This window comes from Mastacembelus armatus, chromosome 14 (genome assembly GCF_900324485.2).
Source record: "Mastacembelus armatus chromosome 14, fMasArm1.2, whole genome shotgun sequence".
In the NCBI taxonomy this organism is placed as follows: Eukaryota; Metazoa; Chordata; class Actinopteri; order Synbranchiformes; family Mastacembelidae; genus Mastacembelus; species Mastacembelus armatus.
Window position 1 is genome coordinate 10,800,458 of NC_046646.1, and position 25,952 is coordinate 10,826,409.

Consider the following 25,952-nt stretch of genomic DNA (forward strand, 5'->3'; position numbering starts at 1 on the left):
AATGAACAATGCTTGTGTCTGTTTCACCAGGAGTTAAGGTTACACCTTTGGCTTTCAATTCACAGATTCATTTTAACACAAGCTATTACCAGTAGGGTGTACAAGTGAGTTACCATGCATGACTTCATAGAAAATGCAGTAAGTGGGTTATTATTTCTGTGATCTAGGTCATCTTGCTGCTTATTTTATTTCCTTTCTTTTAGCAATACCGCAGACTTTGAAGTATGGCAAGAGAAGAGTGAGACCTAAATAGAAAACACCCCAGTGTGATGGCACTGTGACAGGCAAAAATAAATAAATAAATAAATAAATTATATATATATATATATATATATATATATATATATATATAAATAAAATAAAGGGGTGCGGGGGGGTTAAGAACCTGGAAGCCTATTTTGATTTCCAGGGAAAAATGCTAGATTTTTTAAAAAGTCCTGTTAATATCAATTATATCCAAGTCTATGGCTAAAGGGGGGCAGTTGCATTCCACATGATAATGTAGTCAGTAACATCAAGTACAGGAAGAAGTCAATGACCTGTGTTTGTGCACAATGGCATTGAACGCCAGACCATCTCTCCAGCTGGTGGTGAAGTTGTGGATGTTGACATTGGGATATCTGCAGACACCAGATCAGAAGTCATCAAATCATTAACTCAACACAGTAAGCTGAATGAGTGATGAATGGCATAAATGGACAAATATCTTCAACATTTTAAGAGGATTTATCCTGTGTCATTAAGCACCCTGTTGTCTCACCCAGCAGTTTTCATTTGGCACCACAGCAGCAGGGCATCTTTAGCTGATTTTTTCTCTTTGTTGTCTTCCGTTTCCACACTGATGTCCTGGATCTGTCAACAGAGCATTAATTTAAGAGTGTGCCCACGTTATTTTACCCAATTTCTAGATAAGTACACTTTTAATATTACTGATGTAGTTTATTATCTGTTGGTACATTATACCAAATTTAAGAAACCACTGAAAAAGTTCACAAGTAATGACAGTGACTCATAAAATAATAACAGGAAGAGCTGTCTTATAGATCAAATTGTAGCAGCATCAATCTCTGTCACCATTTTTGTGAGTTTGCCTGAGGATGGACTAGGCTACATGCAGAGGCCTGATGTCACAAAGGCAAACTTGCTGATTAAGCAATGTGGCAGCTGGGTTGGAAAGGGAATGAGCTTTACACAAGTACTTTAAATGATACCTGAAAACGAAGGATGATAGTCCAGATGAGACCCAGGGTGAGACGGTGATTCCCATCCACAATGTCATGTGAGCCCATGTTTTCTAGATGAACTTTTTGCTCCTTGAGAAACTGCAGGGCTTTATCAACATTCTCCAGGCAGTGAATACGCATGCGTCCCTTTGTGGGTTTTGGCTGCAAGGATCATAAGAAAAAGAATGAAGACCTAGGTTGACACTGAGGAACAAACTGATGAGACGATACATGAAGAAGAAAGGTGGGTGGAAAATTAAAAAAAAAAAAAAAACAACACAAGCAGGAAGAGAACTAAGTCACACTAAAAGAAAGAAGAAACGAATCGCATGATTCCTCTGTTCTCCTCACTTGTGGTACAGGGTGAGGATCATGCTGAGGGCCGGGGTCAGGGCTAAGACAGAGAAGACAGAGAAGACAGAGAAGGATGGTTTCTGTGTGATACTGACCAGCTGTTCTCCTGAGAGCACTTCCAAAAGGCGGATTAGCATGCGCCCATCGCGCAAGTCAGTATACAAGTCACCAATGCGACAAGTCACTCGGCCTAAGTGAGAGTTCACCCATTTGGTGAAGGTCTTCTTCTGTACTGCTTCACGCTCATCTACAAAAAAAAAAAAAAAAAGAGACGACTGAAGTGACATTATATCAGGGTCATAACTCACTCTACTGACTGATAACACTGGCTTCATTATTAATACTGTCAGCAAAACAAAGATTTACAAGTAATTCATTGTGTTCTAAACAAATTCAATGTAATCTACAACTTTGTTTACCTGTAACACAGATAAGTGATAGCAAATCACAAGGACTTAAGCCTTCAATCTGAGCAGTTTATGCCTCAGAAAAGTTATACCACTAAGTCTCTATATTGAAAGATCAGTGATCACATTTCAGACCAAAGGCTTACTGACAGCTCTTCTCATGTATACATTGTACTGTAATTACTATAATACGCAAGTGTAGAAGACAAAGACGACTATACAAAAGTATATGCACAAGCAATGCCATTTAGTGAGCATTATTACTTTACTAGATGTGGACTGAAAAAAAGAATCACTGTAAATTAAGCTGTAACAGCAGCTAAGACATATGGACCAAGGAAGTAAGACGCTAATCCTGCTCCACCACCTAACAAGGTGACCTTATTTCTAGGACACAGGCTCAGCCTGCTTTTTTAAAAACACTGTTCTAACAGTGTACTTAATGCACTGCATCGGACACAAGCCCACACAGAACACCTTAACAGTTTCTGTTTCTAAAACCTGTACACATTGATTTACTTTAGACTCATGCAGAAGCTAAGGCTACTGTAGGTTTCAAATACAAGACAACTGAAAACTGAGACTTCCAGCAGAAAGGCAGGGCCCAGATATCTAAGCTCTTGCAACAGTGGAATATTGTGAAGGTCAGGTGAATATAATCATAGTCAAAAGAGATCCATGAGATTAAATCACAAGGTCAGTACAGTAACAGCAGTGCTTGCAGAATGAAAATCATTAAGAAGCCCACAAACACAAAATTTGTTTGCACTGAAAGTGAAAGCTATCAGTGACCAATGACTTAGTTAATGCTGTGTTTGGTTAGTTAACATTTAATTAATACACAGATACCTAGTTGTTGCAAAAAAGAGGTTCAGTGTGAGGTGATCAATTTGCATTGACCAAAGATGTTGTGCAATCAACTAACTGACAGCAAAAAAGAACAGATTTTGAAATTAGACACGAGTCCTCTTGGGTGGAGTAATACCAAAGGACATAACACTCGATATGCAAGCTAAAGGTGCTTCCTCTGTATCTATACTCTAGAGAATGTCTCTTTGAAATATGTAATACAGAAAGTAACAGTCAACATAAAGCAAACTGGCACTACTTAGCTAAAACAAAAGTCAAGATTCTCATTAAAGCAAATTTTAAGTTCCTTGAGTTTTTTTTTTTTTTTTTTACATTGTTGAATCTATACATTAATATTTTAAGAGCATATTTCTGTATTATGTCATTTAATGTTACATAGTTCATACATATAGGCTTGCAAAGATGCAAAAGTTTTGTGGCCATCTCACTACCTTGAAATGAAACCCCCTAAAAATCTTTGTGACACTGTCAAAAAGTGCTTTTTGTCAGCCTAACTCTGTAATAAATTGCCACTGCATTGACAGCCCCATCTGTCCAAGTGCAAACAGCATGAAGTCTGTTCAATCTGTGCAGCTTCTGTATTACCTACTGATTATATCTCACCCCATACTAACCTCTCTCTGTTCCCGCTTGAAGGCTTAGGAACAAATGAAGAGGGCACATGCAGTAGAGACAGAGTTCAAAAGCTGATAAACCTTTATGTCGAACTCACACACAATACAATAAGACTGATATGTTTTTCTTAGAGATTAGATCAGACTACGGTACCTATGCAGATTATACATAGATATATATATATAGAGAGAGAGTTATATATATAGTTATATATATATATATATAACTTCAGTATTTATTACAGAAATGTAACATTTGGCTGGAGCTCAAACAGTCTTTTCTCTGCTATCCCAGCTATCAGTCCTCTTGTCTCCTGGATACGCGTGCTTTTTCCTGGTTCACCCAAACTCAAGGATATCAAACAAACAAGAGAATGATATGGCACTGCACTCAAACAGCTACTCTGGGTCAAACAGCCCTAATTTATTATAGCCCTGTTTGGTTCTCTACATAATGTAGTGGTGTATGCTCGTTGTTTGAACTTTGGGATCTACCAATTTTTTCTTCCTTCTAAATTAGGATGAATTGACTCCAACTAAACTTGACAAATTTCTCTTTCTACATTCCTCATGTACACTAACCTATTATTTAATTAAAAAACAAGCACAAATGGATTTGAAGCTCTCCGATGAGCCAGCAGAGGTATTACTGTGGCAGGTGGAGTCCACTGGAGGAGTCTACATTCCTCCTGAAGCTTGGTCATGTTGTAACAGCACCCAGTACTGAGAAGACAGCAGAGTGGTAGCGGGCAGAGGCCATAAAGAAGAAATGCTGCTATCCTGCTGGTGCTGTGTTCCTAATAACAAGGTTACTGAGCAAGTACAATAACAGACAAACACAGACATCTCTGACATGTTTGCTCATTATAGCAAACAAACTTTTCATCAGCTGCTTTTATGGTAGACAAGGGCAAACCGGGTGCAGCTGTTTCCTCCAACAATGTGCCGTTTGTGTAATGTTGTTATTACATGGGAGTATATATGTCAACTATAATGTTTGCACATACTAAATGTTTTATTATGTTATGATATGATGTTAAGAATACTGAAGAGTCCGTATGAGAAGACTTATTTTTAGGAGAGAATAACGTGACCGCTGTAAGAGAAAAGATGTGTGAGAAAAGATAATGAAACCAGAACTATGGCTACCCCGTGCTGTCAGACATCTCACGTCATGTAAAATACCTATAAAGCCAGCCAATTACAATTACACAACACAGGGGGAGAAGAGTGAGAAAATATGAGCGTTTGAAAGCAAGCCTCATAATTACTAGTTAGTCTAAACCCTGTATAATTGCATGTTTCCCTCTGACAAAAAAAAAAAAAAGACAAAAAATTACTTTTTACACAATCCATAGTACAATCTGAAGCCAGGGGCTGCAAGATGTGGTATATTGACATACCAGCAAAAAATACTAGCTTCTCTGAATATTGCATGAATCTAAGCAAGTATGCACTAAGTGTCCATAGAGAGATAATTACATAAATACATGTTAAAGTGGATTATAACTAAATTACTTTACAGTACTGTGTGACATCACTTGGGACTAGATTTAATGGTATTCTTATTTAAGTTTCACAGAAACATTGAAAACTTTTTTAAAATTCCTCTGACTATCCTAGAGCTCTACTCTACCTCTTCTTCTTGAGCCTCTCTGTGGAAAAACAAGCAATGAACCTTTTCTCATGTTTTTCTCTATTGTTTTCTAATGGCAGATCAGAACCAGTGGTTAGAGGGATTACTGAATGTTTCAAAAGCATATTTGGACATGTGTAGTCACTTTGAACATGTTTGTCTTTGGTAGCAAGCTTCAAGTATATGTCAGGGCATGGAGTAGGGTGGCGGTTCTGCTAAGGTACTCAGGTATAGCTTGCTGCTGCTTTCATATTTAACCTCTAAACAAACTCAGCTACTGTTGATAATGATGATTATCTAAAAGTAATCTCAGCAAATATGCAGTCAGACTTAATCCCATTTGTATGCCACGTAGTGGCTAAGATTATGTGTGATGATAACACAGCGACAGATGCAGCAGAATGAATCTCACTTATGTCTTTAAAGGAAAATAAGATAACATCTACAGTGTACAGTCTAAGACAAAGTCTGTCAGCAGTATACACTTTGAAAAGTGCTAAAGAATCAGTGAGCACTGCTGTTGAAGCTCCGTATCTATAGATTCTAGACCTATCATGTGGCCTAAAGAGGGGTACCACCACAAGACCACTCTCCAACCCTAAGCAACCCTAATCTATCATTCATGCCTGAACAGGCATTGATAGAAATATAAATTACATAAATAAATGTGACTTTGATCACAACTCTGAACTGTTAAACAGTCCTTAGAAACTGTTGTAAACTGTTTTACACATTTAAAAAGAAGAACACTACACATGGAAAATACCTTGGCAGAATCCTGTTTAAGCTGAAGGTGTCCTGCTAGCACAAAGTGTAATTAACTTAAGACAAGGTTGTGTCCTTCAGCCAACAAGATATCACCCCATATTTGTCAGGTCACATTCTTTATCTTGCTACCAGCATGCAAAACATGTGGACCAGGTGTCTTCATTGTGGACTAGGACTTTCTTAAGGCTCAAAAACAGAGAATGGTCAAAATCCAAAAGGTGGATGGAGACCAGGACTCATCACAGACTCATTGACTCTAAACTTCACTGATCATCACTAAGTGAAGATTTTGTCCATTATGTTAAGCATTTGCAATGCTCATATTTCACTGAATCGCCACTGGACTCATTTGCAGAAATGTTTGTATGCACAGCAGATACTGAACCAGTACAGATATGACCACTGCTCTTTTACCTAGTGGCCATGCACTGCCACATTAAATCGGCTTTTTGTTCACCACAAAGGAAAAGATAACCATAACACACAGACTGAAAGCTCTTTCTGATTCTCCTCACGAAAGCCAAGTATGAAGTATGGCATGTTTGTCATCTAAATCCTGCATCCCTCTGCTGTGCTGTATGACGTGCTGCATTTTGGGTTCCCTGTGGCATCACTTTAAAATATAATATACAAAAAAAAGAGAAAAGAAAGACAAAGTATAAATCCATCCATGAACAGCTTGCCTCTGTACGCATTTCACAGAATACCAACAAATGTAAGCTGCAGGGCTGAAATGCCCTTGACTCTATATACTTTTGACATCCTGTTCCACTCTGGGCTTGTATAATGAATGCCTTTTTGGTCAACCTGTGCTCAGAAAGAATGATTAAAACTACTTCCATCAATTGGTCGGCTTTAATCTGGTTTAATGACCTTCTCTTGGACATTCCTACACAGACAAGATTATAGTATTATGCCAGTGGCACTCATCTTTCTCGCTTATAGCTCTCAGCTTACTTAGGTGAGGAAATGGTTAAAAACAATATATTTTTGACAATCTGTTTAGGCAAATCTGGAAGGTAAATCTGGTGCAGACATCTGACACTCACAAAGACTATAAAAATGTAAATATGATCATATGTTTGAATGTGAATAAAAACATACTTTTAAATGCACAAAATAGTAATCTGACTTCAAAATTACCTTTAATGTATCCCTGGTCAATGATGCCCAGAAAATACAAAAAATACAATATGGGTTGATGGTACATAAGAACCTACTGTATACAGAGAAGACTTCCATTAGTAGTATATCCATCAGATTCCTAAAGGTGTGAGATTACAAAAAAATCTCAAAGAAGAAGTCATTGTAAATTGAGTTTGTCTTCATAAAATGGGCTTCTTGTTTCGCACAGTAAAGAGAAGGGGAAAAAAGTGAATAGCAGCTTAGAAGCTTTGTGGTTACTTTATATATTTCTGCAGGAAACTGAACATTTATACTTAGTGTTACCCAACAATAATACATGTTTACATAGTTGTAGTAGGCATTTGTGCATACCATCAGACCAATTATTATTAGATATTATATCCAAATCAAACTCTGCCCAAGTAATGCATGTGCAAAACAAAGTGAGCAAATGCACATGCTTTGACATTTCTTTCCCTATAAAAGCGGAACTGCCCTTCCGTTACTAGTGACTTTGAAAGCAGGCCTGTGGTAAAACCGCTGCCTTGCCACATGTGGCATGACATATTTTTACACTTTTAACAGTTAGAGGTCACAAGTATAGAAACAAAGTGTGTTTTGCCTAACTGTATTCTACAATGACAAAAACTGACATAAAACCCTCTTTAAAAATACTGTCCTCTTTCTATTTCTGAGGGGAGTGAAGGTACTGATCATGCCCTTTAGATCTCTTCATGCCTCTATGTGCCACCTGTAACTGCAGCCGATAGGAGAGGAGAGGACTGGCCAAGGCCAAACCCATGAGAAAAGAGACAAAAACAGGCACTTCTCAGCCATAACATCTGGACACAAAAAATTGTTTGAAACGTCAATGACGGCATGTTTTTGTTACCCTTCCAAGTAGTAAACTGTCAATATTAGTTAAACTAGTTAAACAAAAAGAAGTGTATGGGGTGTGGGTGTGTGTGCGCGGGCAGCAAACTGTCACCATGGTATTATAAGTTAGAGCTGAAGGCCAATACAGTCAGGCTTTTGACTAGGAGTGTTAGAAATATTAAGTTACAACATTCAATTCATATTATCCATGTTGATTTAAAAGTTGACACAAAACATGACATTGATCTTTTCTAGTATTAATGCAAATCCTTGAATAAAGTGTAAGGACAGCTTCAGACCAAAACAGTTCAGTATTTGGTTTAAAAAAAAAAAAAAAAAAAAAAAAAAAAAGTTTTGATCACTTCCAAAAAGTTTGCAGTGAATGACCTGGCAGACTGGCAGTGCACAGCTAGACTGGACAGTGAAATCAGTCACTTTTTTTTCAGTTTGCTCAATAGGGTGGGGGGGGGGGCTCTATCCACAGCACAGTACTATTTAAATAAAGCTGTTCTGCTAAAGCCTTCTGAGTGACAGTGCAAACTAAAGTCCACCACAGTTGACTCAGTGTGCAGGTAGCTAGGACAGTGACCCTTTGAACCAGGACTAACCTAACTCGCATTGTATTTATTCATGAAGTAAAACTTCAATCCAAAGTCTTTTTCTTGGCGCCAACAGCAAAAACAGGAAGAATAAGGCAATATGCACTTTCACACAGTAACTCTCGATTGCATATTAAATGCAATAGACAGCAAGACTGCATAATACCATGTACATAGTGTGATTTTATTTTGAGCTATAAGGAAATGCAGACTTGAAATAAACCTGTGTATTCTCTTTAGAGGTAACTAATAATTTTATTGGTGTATTACATATTAAGTAAGCCAGTTTGGTTAAGGAAAAAAATAAAACCTATTAAAAAAAAGCAGCAACTCTCACTTATCTCTCATCTGTTAATAAAGGCTGGGCCATGGCACAAAATGATTTTTTTCCCCCCTCTCCTAATTTAACCATGTGCCGTAGTGTTTCATTAATGATGTCTCCTTTGGCTGCAGTTATATAGTTAATATATTTATTTGATGCCAATAAAATATTGGCATCAAAGATATCTCCACAAATCTCTTTGTTAAATCTCTCCTTGAAATCAATGTAGTTTGTTAAAAAGCTGAAGTATTTTTAAAGTAGTATTTAAAATGAGTGTGACCATGCTGCATGCATAAAAGACTATTTTGTGAATGCTTTCATATGTCAAAAATCATGGTATAACCATACACTATGTATGTACATGTCTACTTCTTACTCTAGTAGCTATCATAGTTCAACACAAGGAAGGAGGGAGGGAGTGACAAAGAATGAACCTCAAGGGCAGTCAAACTGGAAATACAAGTGGGTGTTGCCAAAATGTGTTTATGTGCCTGAGTATGTCTATGTGTAAAAATATTTAGGGCAAACACCGTTCAGAATATATCCATTCACAGAGATGGCAAACAAAGAACGTAATGAGTAAAACATGTGCATCATACATCAATCTACCCATAAATACTGTATCTATAAACAGAGTTCCTGAAAAACCCCATGTCATAGCAGTCTTGTTGCAACGAAGTCTGAATAAATAATGCCAGCACAAATTTGGTGACTGACCTTTAACACCCCAAATTACACAGAGAGGTTTCATGCCTGACAGGTTGAAAAGATGTATAGGTATATAACCAATGCTTCTCTGTACATAAGATTACAAGGCTGACACCGACAGTGTTAAGAATATTGTACTTTCTTTGACGTTAAAGATACAATTTCTTGTGTGTCTCTTACTGTCATTACTGTGGAGGCAAAGACGTTTTCGTTTTATTCAGACATCACTTTACAAATGTACACATTCTTCAGCAGACTAAAGCAGCCTTCAGTGGCAATCAATATATTACTTATTACGAGAGGTGAAACACTGTCGGTCCACTACAAGAAGCTCAAACAAGAGAGTAGACTTGTACTTCAGGTAAACTCTCTTCATTCCACACAGTAGGGACTTGAAGCCAGCAAAATGCTAATCTTCTCACGAACTGCTAATATGACAGTTTGATACAGCATTCCACATACACACTCAAGTACCACAAACATTTTACCTTGTGGCCTGTGAGTAAGGGGTCAAATCTAAAAAACTAAATGGCTACATGATAATACAAGAATTCTCACACGTGCGCAACATGATGAATAGCTCTTCATACAGTTTAAAAAAAAAATTTTAAATCTACAAGTAATACCACAAATTACTTTTCTTACAATTTTTTCTTTTAATCACAAGCATTTACCTTACATTTTAGTTACGAAGCTAACATACCTTTGGAAATTACAAGATTCCCTTAAAATTAATCAACTAAGTTTTAGTCTGAGTTTTAAGGGTGTTATGGTGTTAGGGCTATGATCAAGTACATATCAGCACTTTAGCTACCAGCTAATTTCTTAAGTTCAATGTCACAATCAGTGGCCACAGTGATTTCTGTGTGCAGGACCTCACAGACCTTAACAGGCTTTGGCCAGAGACAGAGCCATGCATTGTAATAAGATAAGAAAGGACAGGTGGCCCAGTGATCAAGTGCCAGGCTGCCTGCCTGCTTTAGAGTTGAGATGAAGCCTACTGTGTCTACGGCTCTCCTCAATTCGCTGCACATTATGCTTTGAAGCAGTACCAAACTGAGAGAGAAGCTATTTTCCAGAATGGAACAGAATTTCCCTTTCAACCAAATGGACAGGTCAGTATGACTCTTACCTTGCAGCTGTTTAAACCTTCCTTCCATGATGTTAGAATATTGCCCTTGATTAACAAATGCTGCTGGGGACAAGCAGGGCTCTCTGTCCCTGTGTTCCCACTCCATGGCCTTTTTTCTGGATCTTTGTTGAATATTCCTCTCAGGTACAGAGTAGATGAGAGTTCTCCTGCATAGCACAGCAGAACCAACCTTTCCCACTAAACTGTATCAAATAGTTTAGAAGAAGATGAAAGTTTTGTATATCCAAAATGCTTTGGTATGTTCTCCTCTTCTAGATTTCCTCAGCACTACTCCTCAATAAACCACAGCAAAAGCTAAAAAAAAAAAAATTGCCGCTTGTTCTTCTCTTCTTCTGCTACATGTCTGACCTCCTCCAATAAAAACCCAGCAGTGAGTGCAAGGGTGGAGAATTTTTTTTCAAAGACTCATTTGAAAGAAAACTGAAGAACAAACTATTCTCTTCCTCCTGTGAAGAATTTCACCACACTTGAGCAAACTTAAAACTTTTGTTTGCACTCCCTCATGGTCCTAGCAAAGAAAAACAGGCTGTTCTTTCTCTCCTAGCTCTGAACAGCACTCGCTGGAGCAGAGTACAGCCGAGATGGCTAACTGCTCACAGTCGGATAGCTGTGTAAACAAAGCCTGCTGTGCCGTCTGAAATTGTGTCATTTGCATAAGGTGTGTTCGAGGGAGGAGCGTAAAATAAGAACATGGTGGAAGAATGAGGCAAGGAGGAAGTGTAGTGTTGGACTAAACCATTAAGAGTTCTTTGCTCAGTGTAGCTTGAGGCGGCTTAATAAACTCCACCTTAATTCCATGGAGCACTGGGGTGTGTCCTGACAAGAAGGTACATCACAAAAGTCCCCATCTTATCCTGTTGTCTCATTGTGTGGTTCCTTTCTTGTTTCTTTCACTCTCTAAGACAACATTTGATCTCCCCTTTTATATTTGCAGTTTCTGCTATAGGATAAGGTGGTAAGGCAGGAAGGAAGTTGTTGAAAAAGTCTCAGTAACCTGACAAGCTCTTTCCTGCCTGAGCAAGATTTGAAACTGTAAACGTGTGTGTCAGGCAGATGGTTATGCAGGGGTGGAGGTGGAAGTGAGTCATTACAGCACCTGTCTAAAACAATTATGGAGCTATACTATATTAACACATTTCATGCCTTGCTAGATTAAGGTCATCTATAGAAATTATACTTCACCCCCATTGCTAAGGATACAAAATAGATGCTGCTTTTTTCTACTGTCAAGTTATCAAGTGATTGTTTGCAAACACTGGAAGAAAATGGACCTGCAAAAGTTGAAAAAGAATTGAATTTGAATTTCTGGGCTTCACAATGGAACATCAAAAAAGCTGCATTTATTTAAAACAAAATATTTTTATAAGTTGAATAACTTTTCTTTATCCCAGCTGCTATGTATCACTCTTTAAAGGCAATAGTAAGCAGTAAAGTAAAGTTACAGATGTGGGATTGCAAAAAATTACACAACACTGTAAACAGAGTCAGGACTAAGGTCACAGCCTTTCTTATTAGTGAAAGGGATTTTAGTCTGGTCCAGGGGCATTGGTAAAAAGGTCTGACCGTTCTTTATCTGGGTTGGTTCTGATGAGCTACAGATATCTGGATGCGTCTTATTAGAGGACCAAATGCTCTAGGCCTTCAGTGACTGGGTGTTTATGGTGGAGGACTGGATTAATGAGAGAACACCCTCCCCTCTGAGGAACAGAGGCTATGATATGGTTGGTACAGTGAAAAATGAAGAGCATTCTTGTAACCCGGTAAACCAGAGTTTGCCCCCATTGGGCATATATTATCACAGTCCCAATTAAAGCTGATGTGATGGCAAGTTTGTGTGTCTGACCTGTTAAAATATTACATTAAGGCAGTGTCCCCCACCTATAAAACCCCTCAGTCATTTGATAAACTCTTAAATAAACATATTTAGTAGGATTAAGAGTCATTTACTTAATGCCAAAAGGGGATGTGCAGTTAGCAAAGTGGAATTAATGGTAATTTATGATGGTCTGGTGTGTTAAATGGACCCAACCAAGAAGGAGGATAGGATAGAAGCTACTGGGGGAGTAAATATTGCCAGAGGATCTGGCCCAAAGAAAGAAAGGAGAGATCTATTGCTGAGCATGTAAATTTTACTGACAGTACAGCACAACCCTTTCAAAAGACCCAAGGGAGGTCAGAAGGCTGGGCCATACTCTATAACATAATAAATACCTGATCTGAAGGGGAATCCCCCTAGAGCAAGTGGGGTTGAGCTCAAATGTGGCTGAATGGGAGATGGTGAATTGGAAAATCTCTTATTCATGCTTTTGTGTGTGTTCTTAGTTTGTGATATATATAGTACAGTCACATCAAATATGGACTGTATAAATTAATTGGCACTAACCCTGTTTAAAAAAGGAGTATAGATGATTTTTAAAATGCAGAAGACTTGCTCTATCCTACTATGGAAATTTTCACAAGTAAGTACATGTAACTAAGTGTGAAGCAGGGTGTTGCAGCTTGTCTTGCTTCCCACACAAGACAGGAAAAGAGGTAAGTGGTTATTTATGCAAATTACAATGTTCTTAACACAGGAGAAGGCCTCTACTCTGTAATAAGTGCTGCTATTGCTGATATCCAAAAAGCAAAAGGATTCTGTAAAAGCTGTAAGAGTTTCAAATGTATGAGCCAGGAAAAAATACTAAGTGGAAACAAAGCGAGAGTTTAATTAAGAGAGAAGCAGCAGCTTACACAGTGCAGAAGGTCTTGACATCTGGGGATAGATTGTAAAAGGTGGGCAGGAGTTGGGCTTAGGGGGAAATAGCTGCTACAACATGTCGAAGAATGTGCACATCAAGCCCACACTTGTCAAACAGAGATGGTATCAGGTATTCACACTGGCGGGGGCACACACATACACACACATTGTACTCTGGTTACTGATTAGCTTAAGTATATGACAGCAATATATATTATCTTTAAATATAGTACACTGTATATACAACTAGAATACAGGTCTAACCCAAGTGTGTTTTCTGCTGGCATTAGAAGATGTGTTGGACCGTATTTGTAAGTGAAATGAGGTTTATCTTTCAGAAATACTTTGACTACAGCAGGACTCACAGATCATTAGAGCATGCGGTTTCTACTGCTTGTGTATATATGGGGTGGTGTGTGTGCCTGTGTGTGTGTGCGTGTGTGCGTGCGTGTGTGCTTCTGTCTCACTGTCTTAGTCCTGCCTGCATGTTGCTCCCCTCTGCTGGGTTCTCTATGACACTACAACTTGTTTTGACTTAATAGGGATTTTATCTGCAGAACATAAAACCAAGGAGGTAAACGGTAGTTAAATAAACACAAATGTGCACTGACACACACACACACACACACACACACACACACACACACACACACACACACACACACACACACACACACACACACACACACACACACACACACACACACACACACACACACACACACACAAATAGGATGTACTAAAACAAGAGCCATGAGGATTTACAACTGGGACATCTTAGTTGGATGCACACTGTAAGCCATCTTTTTCATTTCTTTAAAAAATCACAACATTGTTTTCTAAGTATCGCCACGTTGACTTTTATCACACCTAGCTCTAAAGTCTAGTCCCACCACCTCATTCCATCACTGCTTATTGCTCTTTGGTGAATTGCTTTGTCCTCCTTTTGGAAGTATTTCTGTCTTGCCCTATAAAAAGAGAACTGTGTCTTTTGGGAGTCTAGAGAGCCTAATTAGATTTGGGCAGATTACATTTGGTCTATAACATTATCTCTAAATATTGTCTATTTTTCAAACATCTGTCACATATTTAAAAATGGTAATGTAAAAAAAAAAAATTGATAATCAGCCACATTATATTTTAGGGACCAGACAGTCCACAACCAGTGATGCCCTCTTTATGTTATGTGAATAGTATCTATTCTGTTACAAAAGGACCATGTCATTGTGTAAAGGTCATGTTATGCACTGTTTCTAGCCTCTCCTGACTGATTGACAAAAAAACAAGGGCCAGAGAAAGAGAAAGCCTCCAAAAAATGCCTGTCAAAGACTGCCACGTCTGCCAAAAAAACACTGCTCACCTTTAAACCTTTAATCTACAAAGCTTTATACACTTTTCAAAAATCCGCAAAATTCAATCAGAACCCTTTCTAATCAGGCATCATTAATAAATTCAACTGCACAATGCAAACTTGTTTTAATGTCAACAATAATGTTAATTACTGACTTTTGTAAAATGTTTCATTGGCTTGCATTTGATACTGTGCTTCAAGCGTTGCATGTATTAAGTTATCATAACATCATTTACATCACACTGTTCAGCTCAACAAGATTTAATAGATCCAGCACAATTTTTCCATCAATTATAGCCAATGATTAGATATTTAGATTGTTTCTCTCCTGCCCTTTTACAGGTCATGGTAACTTTGCTGTGGAGACTGATACACATGTCATTATATTAATTAGAAAAACTAGAAAATAAACTAGCTCAGAATTTGCATAATGTCTGAGATCACCCTCTCATGGACTCACAACTGATAACTTCCCTTGTGTGTTTTACAAAAGGGCTCTTGATCAGAAGCTGCAATGTTAGAAGCACCTTTATGACGGCCGAATCCAACGAAAAACACTGCAGCCTCAAAAATTATCACAGAGCTGAGCTGAGTCAACACTTCTCTAACAAGACATCATTAAAAACTAAACAGTAAAATAGGTAGTTTTTTTGACTATTGCATTGAATTTTACAGGTTATCTCCAAATATACTGGTAAGTCAGTGTTTTAAATATTACACTTCTGTAAAGTTAGATTACATTATTGCACATTGCAAATGGGTGAGTAAGGCACCTATAAGGTTCTCATCTTCCAAACTGACAAAAAAAATGAATCATCACATGCATGTTGGCTGCATATATACATGTATACTAGTGGGGACTGAAGTGTGGCATACCTGCGAGAGCCTTGATGCGTGAGCGTTCAAAGAGGCGCGCCGAACTGTTCTCATTATCCCAGTCGGTCTCTGCTGCTAGGTCCCAGCGATTGTTGATGTCATTATACTGCTGCTGGATCTCCAAGCTGTCAAAGTCCGTCGGCGAGATGGTACTCATGGTCTCTAGTCTGGAGAAAAACACATTCAACCTACAATTCAGACAAAGAAACACAAAAGCATCAAAATCAGTTCATACAAAAAAAGGACAGGAAGTGTCAAGATATCAGATACTTCGTAAGATTCAGGTTAAAAACTGAGCACGTAATTCTATTTCAACAGGTCTCAGCTTATGTACTGTAACATACATCACCCACATTCTCCACACATCCTCACAGTTGGACTGCAGTTTTATATTCTCAAATGATAATCATATGCAAATGGAAGCTTGAACAGTACAACTGCCACATTATGTAATGAGATAAAAACATTCAGCAACTGCCATGAAGTTAGCCATTAAGCAATTGTATATAACTGAATACACACACCAAAATTACTGTATGTGAAACTCAAGAAGCAGAACCACTATACAATCACACAAATACACTCATACTGCATTAGGCCTGGGTGGCAGAATCATAAATTAGATGTTTTAGTGCCCATTCCCTAGTAACAAAACAATGTCACATACAGTTGCTACTTTAAATCTCTCCTTAAATAGTATGGGACCTGTATGTGACCAATATGTGACGTTAAATCAGTTCAGCTGTTAACAGCCATGAAGAAGTCTGATAATTTGCTTAAAATATACAATCCAAACAGATCTGCTACACATCAACATACAACACTGAGTATGACTAGACAGACCTTCAGAGTATTATGCACAGATATCCAACGGGGTCTCAACATAAAGATTAGACCCCCCACCAGAGAGGCCATTAACTAACTGAGGCCATTTGTTTAAGAGCATTGAACAGATTAATAAATGGGGTTGAGTAGTCAGTTTGGTAATACCTGTTAGTTTATCTTTTGTTGTGTCTAGCAGCTGGAGTTCATTCATACTCCGAAAAACACTGGAGTGTAGGATGAGACAGGCTATTCCTAGGTAGTCCTGTCCTTTGGATCAAGGTTCAGTTCATTAATTTTCATAAATCCAGTGCTCACATTTTAACTTTAATGTGTCTGCTAGGGTCAGTCTTGGACTACTCAGGTCATGCGAAGTCAATGCATCCTATAAATTAAACCTGCATATATTCTGTGCAAGTGCAAAAAAATATAATGGACAGGCAATAGAATCGCTGAACTGCTGAACTTTATTATAAAATAGGCGTCCAACGGTTTGGCATGCACATGACCTGCAGATTAATAACTCATTTTTTTAAACTTGTAGATTAATCCTAAATGTAATCGATCACAGTATCTGCTGATATTGCTTTTTATATAATTAATTACACTGAATTTATTTTTGTTAAAATCATAGGTTCTATAGGCTATTTTTGTTAAAACCAAAAGTTCCTTGCTATACTGTGCTTGTAACAAATGGAAAGCAAATTACATTCGTCTCCCCCTTTTTTGCTGATCCGAAAAATGGTCTGATCCATGATTCAAAATGTGATCCAAACTGTGAGTTTTATGATCCGCTGTACCACTATTATAAAATGTTCAGCACTAAAAACGCAAATGTCATTTTATACCCATGTGTTAGTGTTCAGTCTTAAACGTGCAAAGAGAGAGAGAGTCCACGCACTAATTATCTGCAGCTGTATGGGGGCGACTTAATGTGCAGCTGAGCCACATTATTACAGAAGCCTTCATGGTGTTTCTTCTTTTTTCTGATCATTTTTGGGCAGTTTTTGCATTCGCTGGATAGTTCACAGTGCAGATAGAGGCAGACAACATGAGAGAAAGAAGGGGAAGAGATGCAACAAAAGTCCATAGCCACAATTGAACTAGGGATGTCATAATTATGTGGTATGCTGTTCATCCATTAGACCAACGACTCAACACTGGCCCCCTGACCTGTCACCTCCCCATTCACTGGCACCCCAGGACTTGGTTAGTGCTTTCAACAAAGTGTGCGTACGTGTGCATGTCTTTCTGTCTTTCTATGGTTGTGTGGACAAATAATATCTGAAAACAATAGTTGTGGGCTGTGTTCCTCACAGTTTCCAAGGGCTTAGACTTTTAGGGTTAAGGTTAGAATTGGGTTTAGTGTAGGTGTTAGGACTAGATATTTAGCTGTGACAGTTGTGATTAGGGTGAGGGGCTAAGGAATGTATTATGTCAATAAGTGTCCTAAGATGGAAAAACAAACATGCGTGTCTGTGAGTGCAAGAAGGCAATGAGTATGTGTCTTTGAGTCTCTCATTTCTAGGTTGGACATTCTCTAAAACACAACATAATCACAGAGTAAGTGCACACGGCTTTTCACTCCAGGTCCTCATAAACACAACCATGTCAAATTATGGTGCAGGCAGTCCAACACGAGCCGATCAATGTGCTGCTGACAAAGAGTTAAGTGGTAAGCCTTTTAATGCAGCTTAAATAACCTAAATGTCACAGCATGGAAGCAAGAGCCACAAAGAGAGCACACTATCCAGGACAGGCCTAGCAGCAATGAAACCCATGACAATCTGTTTGTGCGATTGGACCAGGGTGGGGGCTGGAGGAGGAGAAGGACCAGTGAGGCAGTGGCAAATGGAGGTCAATCCTCCCCATGTTGAGGTTTGGAAGAGGCTCAGCGTCTCACTCCTCAATGGATCAGACAAACAATCCCCTGACCTACAATGATACAACTTACTGTACTCATCCTATGCTTCCACTAATGTGGCACAAAACCACAGATGCAAAATGAGCTGACCCACAGCCCCTGCCCCCTCAAACCTTCTCTCACTCTCTCTTACATACACACAATTGTTTTCTTGTGTGGGACTTCACATTGACTTACATTAGACATATATACACACACACACACACAAATTTCTTACAAAAGCCACACATACAAATCCACCCAATCAACATAGAGTTTATCATGTTACGTTTGGAAGCTATATCAGAGTCAGGAAAGAACCCCTAAACTGTAAAATTGCTCTTAAAGTTAAAATGTATAAAGGAGCCTTTTTTGTCCATTTTATCATGTACAAATCTTCAGAAGACTGTAAGCTGTGAGCCCCCAAGCTACTACAATTCATCTTCCAAAAATACTGCTCACATTAGAAAAAAAAATAATAGTCAGGGCGGATGGATGTTTTGGAAGAATAATGCCTCTGAAAGAGGGAAAAGTGAAATCAGGTCAGCAAGGAATGCCTCAAGGCTAAAACCCTAGCTTCTTACCGGGTAAACACACATCAAACCAGCATTCACAGCAGACTGACACCAGCTAAGAAAGCAGGGCAGAGCCAGGGGCATGATAAGCAATGCCACCTCCTCTTTTCTGTCTCACTGTCCATCATCCTTCCTCCCCTTCCAGAGCTGCTGCTTTTCACCCAGCTGGTCTGTTTGTCACTGCACCGGTTAATCAGTGAGAGATGAAAAACGAAACAGAGCCCACAATCAGTCTCCTGTAGGGAATTAGGCCTGTACACATTAGCCAGACACACAACCACCATGCACCAGGGGAATTAGGATAGACACACACAATCACTCCCTGTAATGACAAACAAAGGGAGCTATAAGCCTTGCCATACGACTCTCATCAAAAGCCACATTATGATACTGGTATTCAAAATACCAATATTAATTTTAAATACTTTTCTGAGAACATATAAATGTTAGGCTTTGAATTAAGTGGTGGCAAAACTGTATTACCCCAAATGAGCCTGTTTGTGCTACCCTGAAAAGCCTGAAGGATGGGTAGACAGATCCCAAATGCAGCACACAAAGCCTGTCCCGCCAAACTAGCCCCTACAAAAGAGGAGTCAGCAGAGAATTGAGTCCAGCCTTTCCTGTTTGCAGTGATGAGGCAGCCAGAGGCACACATGCATTAGAGGCCCTTACACAGACTGCTGATCCTGGCCTGAATGCCCTGCTGAATAGGACAGCAGAGGTCCTTTGTTGACCTGTAGCATCACATTCATCACAGGCCCAATTGGTCAGTATGACAGACACACACACACACGCACGCACACACGTTACTTTAGTTCAAGACAACAACACTAAATACAGCACAATGGCACATAAAAAAAACTGTATTTAAGAAGGAATTATTTATTTTATTTTTTCATATATTTCATGAATTGAAAAAATTTAATGGGTTTACAGTCATTGTCTATCTTACATCTCATATTCAAATAAGCACTATACTGCATAATTTAAAAAATAATACAGCCTTTTGCCCCTAAATCATTTAGTTTCACAGTCATGCTCGCCCACAATGCAGTGTGGCATTGTCAAACCACACGTGTTTGAGATCTGCTTAAGTTGCTTATCTGTCAATAAGGGTGATGAGCAAACAGCAATGAATAATTTGTTTTACACCTGAAGTATTTTATGAAAAATAATCTGTAATTTTCCCACTGATATGAATAATGTATATTACTCAAGTTTAAGAAAATGTATCAGTGCTTTAAAGGGAATCTGAGATAATGCACCTGATACTACTTTCATTGCTTACTTGTTTATAGCGGTTACTGCTCCTTTCCTGCTTCTGTAGCTGAATGAATCCTGACCTTGGCCTGCGTCCTCAGTACATTTGGCTGGAAGTCACACTAGCAGCATCATTCTTCAGGACTGCCAGAAATCCAAATCAAAAAACATCAATGAATGAAATGGTAATGGACACCAGGGTAATCCAGTGTGGACTGGTTCTTGACATTAACATAAGACTGCGTGTCAGAATGTCTACAGGTCTGCTCTGGCATCTCACAGAGTATGTGATGTAATGCTGCTACATGTGGCTATAGGATTCAAACGAGATACACTCAGCTGACTTTACTGGAGAAAAAGTTTGGGTCTCTATACTTAGTATGGCATTTATTCGGGAAGTAACCTGGATCATGAGAAAAAAAAACCCCATCACTTTACCACTTCATGGACTATTTAAATACCTCACAAAAACAAGACCATCCAATAAAAGCATGAATAGACACCTGCATAAAATCCTGAAGTACAACCTCATTAGTCCACATTAGCCATCATGGGTGCTTAATATTTGCAATTTCACTTTAATTTCATTTTTCTAGACCTTAAAAAGGTTCAATGTGAAATACTTTTATTTTCCTTTAGCTTCATAGTGCCAGTGTCCGATACAGTTTAACTAAATGATTATGACAATCATATGACAATCTGATGAGAAATGTTAATGTGGTAACAGAACAAAGCTCGGGCTACAGTAGAAGATAGCATTCATCCACATTTAAGTTACTAGCTTAATATTCTCTACAGTGGTTGCACGTAACAACTGGTAATTAAAGTAGTTTTAATAGTGAGCCTTCATTTAGCAAATTGCAAGCTTATGTAAAAGTACTGTATGTTCACATTTATCAAAAGGCAGTCTTGCAGCACAAAACTAGTAACTGTGGTTAGTGTGAACTCTAAAAGAGCACAGACTGACAATCTGAACGCAATTAATGATGTTCATTGTGTTTCAAAGAAACTAAAGATAAATTAAACAACTGCTTTTTCATAAGTATCCAAATAATGACATGTTGCCAAGATCAAGATGTTGCAGGACGTAGCTCTGACTTGAACTGGCAGTGAGATATTATACTTTTAGATTCGTGAGGGGGTGTGCAATATTTGGTAACCCTGTGAAGCACTGGTGCAAAAACTGTTCAGAATTTCTGCCTCTGCATGAAAAGTCTGCCCCCACAAGAGGCACTAAACATGGGTTTTTTCATTAAGAACATACTGTAAGTACAGCTTCAGTAGTACATGCAGTGCTAAAAATACAAAAATATGTAATAAACAAGAGTTCTAAAAAAAACAGGCAAACTTTCCAGATGGTCGTCTGGCTATGTCCTGCTCAGGGCTGCTGTCATGCATGGCCCTGTGAAGCCCCTATTCTTTCTCCCTCTCAGCTTCTCTGGCATGATTACAGAGGAGATGAGTGGACTGCCCTCTCTCCCTGAACTACTGAGCATTTAGCTGTGTTTGTGATTCCAACTTCTGCACACTGCACTACAGTTATCATACTATAGCTCTCATATTTCTGCACTCTGCAAGACTGAGCCACAATGCTCCAGGTTTAGCGTTACTGGGTTCAGGTCTATACCAGATATAGCTATTTATTTGATAATATTAACAAAGGAACATCAACAAATGTCTTTTATCTAGTACAACAATGGAATTGTTTTTAACAGCAATGTGAATATATTTATCATATATTGTTCAGGTCAGTAAAGACAAAGAGAAATGCAATTTGAGGTTAGTGGTAACCATTTCAACAGTAGTCTATAAAATACAACCTATACAGAGGTTAGGAAAATTACCATAAAAAGCCACACATAAGTGATGTAAAGCCTACAGTATAGACAGAAGTGTATGCCAACTATGTTTATCTTGTGTAATTTCCTAAAGCAATAAAATGCCTTTTGATCAACTCTACTGTGTGACTACTCTTTAATTATAGATCCAAGATAATTTGCCATTTAATGACACGGCACTTCTAAAGACTAAATGCATATTTTAAGCACATGACACAGCTGCTCAGGACACATTTTCAGTTTACCTAGCCTCAGCTTGAGTACATAAATGTTATACTACACAAAATAAGTTATGTTTTTATGAAGAGTTTTACTGGTTCCCATGCTACATTGCTCTGTTTTAAAGAGGCTATAATATTCATGCTGATGACCCACTTTTAAAATAAATAAACTTTTAAATAAACTTGTATGTTCCAGTGAGTAAAAACCTTAATGTTTCAGGACGTTAAAACACTTGTCCTATGCTGACAAACCTATGTGAATTTGTTTTGTTTTTCTAAAGCTTTCACACAGTTAACCATGGCTTCAACTATTTCATAGCAGCGGATTAGGTTTGCCAAATGTTTGTCACTCTCTGGCTTTCACAAAACAGTGCACACATGCCAACAACTTTGAATATTTTACTTATAACACAAATGCACTAGTTACACAAAGCATGCTGTGTTAGTGATATGGTTCACTGCAGCACAATGAAAGTGTGTATAACAGGAACTGAAAAAAGCTGTCAGAGAGGGATTTTGAGAATCAGCACTATGGGGGGCCCACATTCACAGTGTCATTCCATTGTTGAATGCTGTTCATCTAGTCAGCCATCCAGCCAGCTAACAGCCTCTTCTCACCCATCTTTCAGCACAGCCCAATCTGTCTTGCCATTCAAAAGTCTTTACCATTATTTCAATCTGTGGCCATGAACACAATAACAAGATATATTTTCATTATTTATAATTAGAATTATTATTATTATTATTAGTGGCAGTGGTAGTAGTAAAAGCAATAAGTATCAAACATACTATATACAATCTAGTAAAAGGTTATTACTGAATTTTATCCAGTTTGTTTTGGTGTATGTTTTCCCTAAGAACACTACAGTGCTAATAGAAGTATTCACAGCAATACACAGTATTGTGTATTACATCTTAAAATTACATGCTCACCTTGTATAAAATATTTATCAACACTGATCACCATACACATTTAACATAACAACACTGTTGATAAGAACATACTCTCCTAATATGTATATATGTTTGATATATCTGCAAACATTCTCTACATGTTTATAAAATACAGGCACTAGTAATATGATTTCTTATAGGCAGATTGATTTTCATGGTTGTGTATGTGGCATTTTGTCCAATGTGGCTGACGTTTAAAATGGAACCCTGGTTAAACCATGAAGAAACACAAGATCTGCACAGTGGCTGATAAATTATTTCACTACGAACTTGTAACGCACAATGAGTTATTTTTCTTTACATTATGAGCATAATTTCAACAGAATGACCAGTAAAAAAGGTCCTCATGTCACCCTCTAGTGGTGCCATTTTAAACTTACTAAAACAAAGCCCCTTCGTGATTTGATGCAAATTTTACAAATTTGTTTAACAAAAGACTTATTGGTCACCTTAAAAGTAATCACATTAGTTAACTTTGTATTCTTCAAGTTACATAAATATGTTTTATACATGATTAACAACTGACCTATTCATTGGATAAAATACTTTAAAATTTTGTTATGCCATTTTTTTTGTCCCGCCATCTACTGTATTTCAAAATAAATGCATGCAGTAACTCTGTATTGGTGTGACAATATTTTAATGTACGTTTCTTCAGATATACAAGTATATAGGATATAGTTTCTAAGAAAACATGTAGCATATGGATATGATAACCACAAAGGTAGAGGTGGTCATTTTCTTAATTCAAACTTGCCCTGTCACTTTTTATCTATGCAGGATTTAATACCAGAAAAAAGTATAAAGAGTATTAAATACTATGCTGTTTCATATCAGTGTTGATACTCCTTCCACACATCTCCCTGTAGATTGTAGGTTACTTTTTACTGTAATGATTTTCAAGAATATGAAATTTGCAGCTCATTTACTTGTTTTTTTTTTTATTCATGTTGTCTTACTCCCCTTCAATGGAGAGCTATGTTGCATAAATAAATAGATGTTAGTAGTAAAGTTAAACTTTTGATTGGATGTTGGGATGCTGAAAGAATAAAATTAAAAAATAATTACTTGTGGGATACTCATGCATTTAGTTGGACAAATCTTCCTAGGAGACTTTTAAGCGGCTTAATTTATTTTCTACAATATTAGGATTAAGGCTGGTTACTCCATTAGATTGAGACTAAAACCATCAGACAGTGAAGCAGGGAAAAGCAATGACCTAATGTAAACTGCATAACTTTTACCAGTCTGCAAAAGGGTATCTGTGGGAAGAGCTAGTATCAAACTGCTCAACTGTTCATCGTTTCATGGCAGAAATGCATGTGTCCAGTATTGCTAGTGCTAGGCAAAAAAAAAAAAAAAAAAAAAAAAAAAACAATCAGTTGGCAGTGATGTATCATTTGTGATGTAGCAATGTTAAGTGATATATTATTGTCAAATCAAGCCTTTAATATAACCTATCTTTCAGTCCACAAACAAGAGAAGGAGGTGGGGGAAAAGGACAAGGCATTTTAAATGCAATAGACTGAACCAAGGGCTTTCGATCCAACTCTCCAGATAATTGCAGTTTGTTGCACTCAGCTTGCAATCAGTGTGTTAATCGGTCAATTAAAAAAAACAGTAAGCCATAAACCAGTGACACCTTATATTGACAGCCACTGACATCTGATAGTATGACCATCCCCATACATGACTATTAGTCCGGTTCCACAAAACTGTCAGTTTAAAACTGCACCTTAATATTGCCAGGGTGAACTTGTGAACTACTATACAGTGCTGTCCTACAGTGCGTCTTCCTTTGTTCTCTATTTCAACTTCTAGACTTAAGAAAATGATCAACCCTAAAATATATCCCTTCATCACCAATAACCACCACTCTCTATTATATGTTACCTCCATTTGTGCAACACAAAAACCTAATATGTGTACAGCTCATTAAGAATGATGATTTAAAAGTTCACTTCATTGTTATGCACACCCATGTGTTTCTGTCATAACAACTGTTTTTTTCAATGGGCTGATGCCCCTGGTTCTACACGTGGCTGCAAGTGAATCCCAGCTCTCAATATCAGCTTCATGAGAAGTATTGTCTTCAAACGCTGGACGGTAATGTCACAAACACACACTTTTTCAAAACAACTTCTAAACTGACCCTTTGAAAGTAAGCCCACATCTCACTACACTTCTACCTGATGTATTGTTGCTATGACTCACAGTCTAGGCCAGGCACGCCGCATAAATCTCAGTCCTATCACAACATAACCACACAGCCCACAATGTCGAAAACAAGAACTGCAGCTTTACAACACAAGCATCGTAACACATCTTGGTGTTATACAAATAACAGCCCGGTCAGCTACCAACCCGCCTGGCTGGTTGAACATAGCAGATGTTAAATCCCCGATCCACTCGCAGGGGAAAAAATGTGGCTGCGTTTGACATCGATGCAAACAAAGGCAGGACAAGAGGAGGCAGACATATAGAGAGATGGTTTCCAGTAACCAACCCAAAGCGCTGCGGTCACATACATCTCTCAACCAGGCAGCGAACATGCCAGAATTACATCTGGGCTTATTTTAACCAGCATCTCTTTCAGAGTTTCGGCTGCAGTAACAATAACGTTATCAGCTGGTTTGGGAAAGCTAACAGCAGAGGCAAGCTAGCAGCAGTCACCTGAATACCAGGCATTAGCTTTGTTATTAGTGGGCAGCTGGTGGAGAACAAAAAGGCGCACACACAAAATAAATAAATAAATCACGC

At 38.1% G+C, this 25,952-nt stretch overlaps 1 protein-coding gene across 2 annotated transcripts in view; it reads right to left on the reverse strand.

Moving 5' to 3' along the window:
- sptbn2 (spectrin, beta, non-erythrocytic 2) overlaps positions 1-11,286 on the reverse strand; it is a 29,475-nt gene extending 18,189 nt beyond the window's left edge. The window contains exons 1-5 of one of the 2 annotated variants that reach the window (XM_026329255.2): positions 10,635-11,286; positions 1,673-1,824; positions 1,212-1,385; positions 761-852; positions 540-620 (exon numbers count right to left, since the gene is read on the reverse strand). In XM_026329255.2, coding sequence (XP_026185040.1) covers positions 540-620; positions 761-852; positions 1,212-1,385; positions 1,673-1,824; positions 10,635-10,740 — 605 coding nt within the window. In that variant the 5' untranslated portion in view covers positions 10,741-11,286. The remainder of the gene's footprint in view (positions 1-539; positions 621-760; positions 853-1,211; positions 1,386-1,672; positions 1,825-10,634) is intronic. The other variant, XM_026329256.1, reaches the window with a different exon arrangement.
- Positions 11,287-25,952: the final 14,666 nt, after the last annotated feature.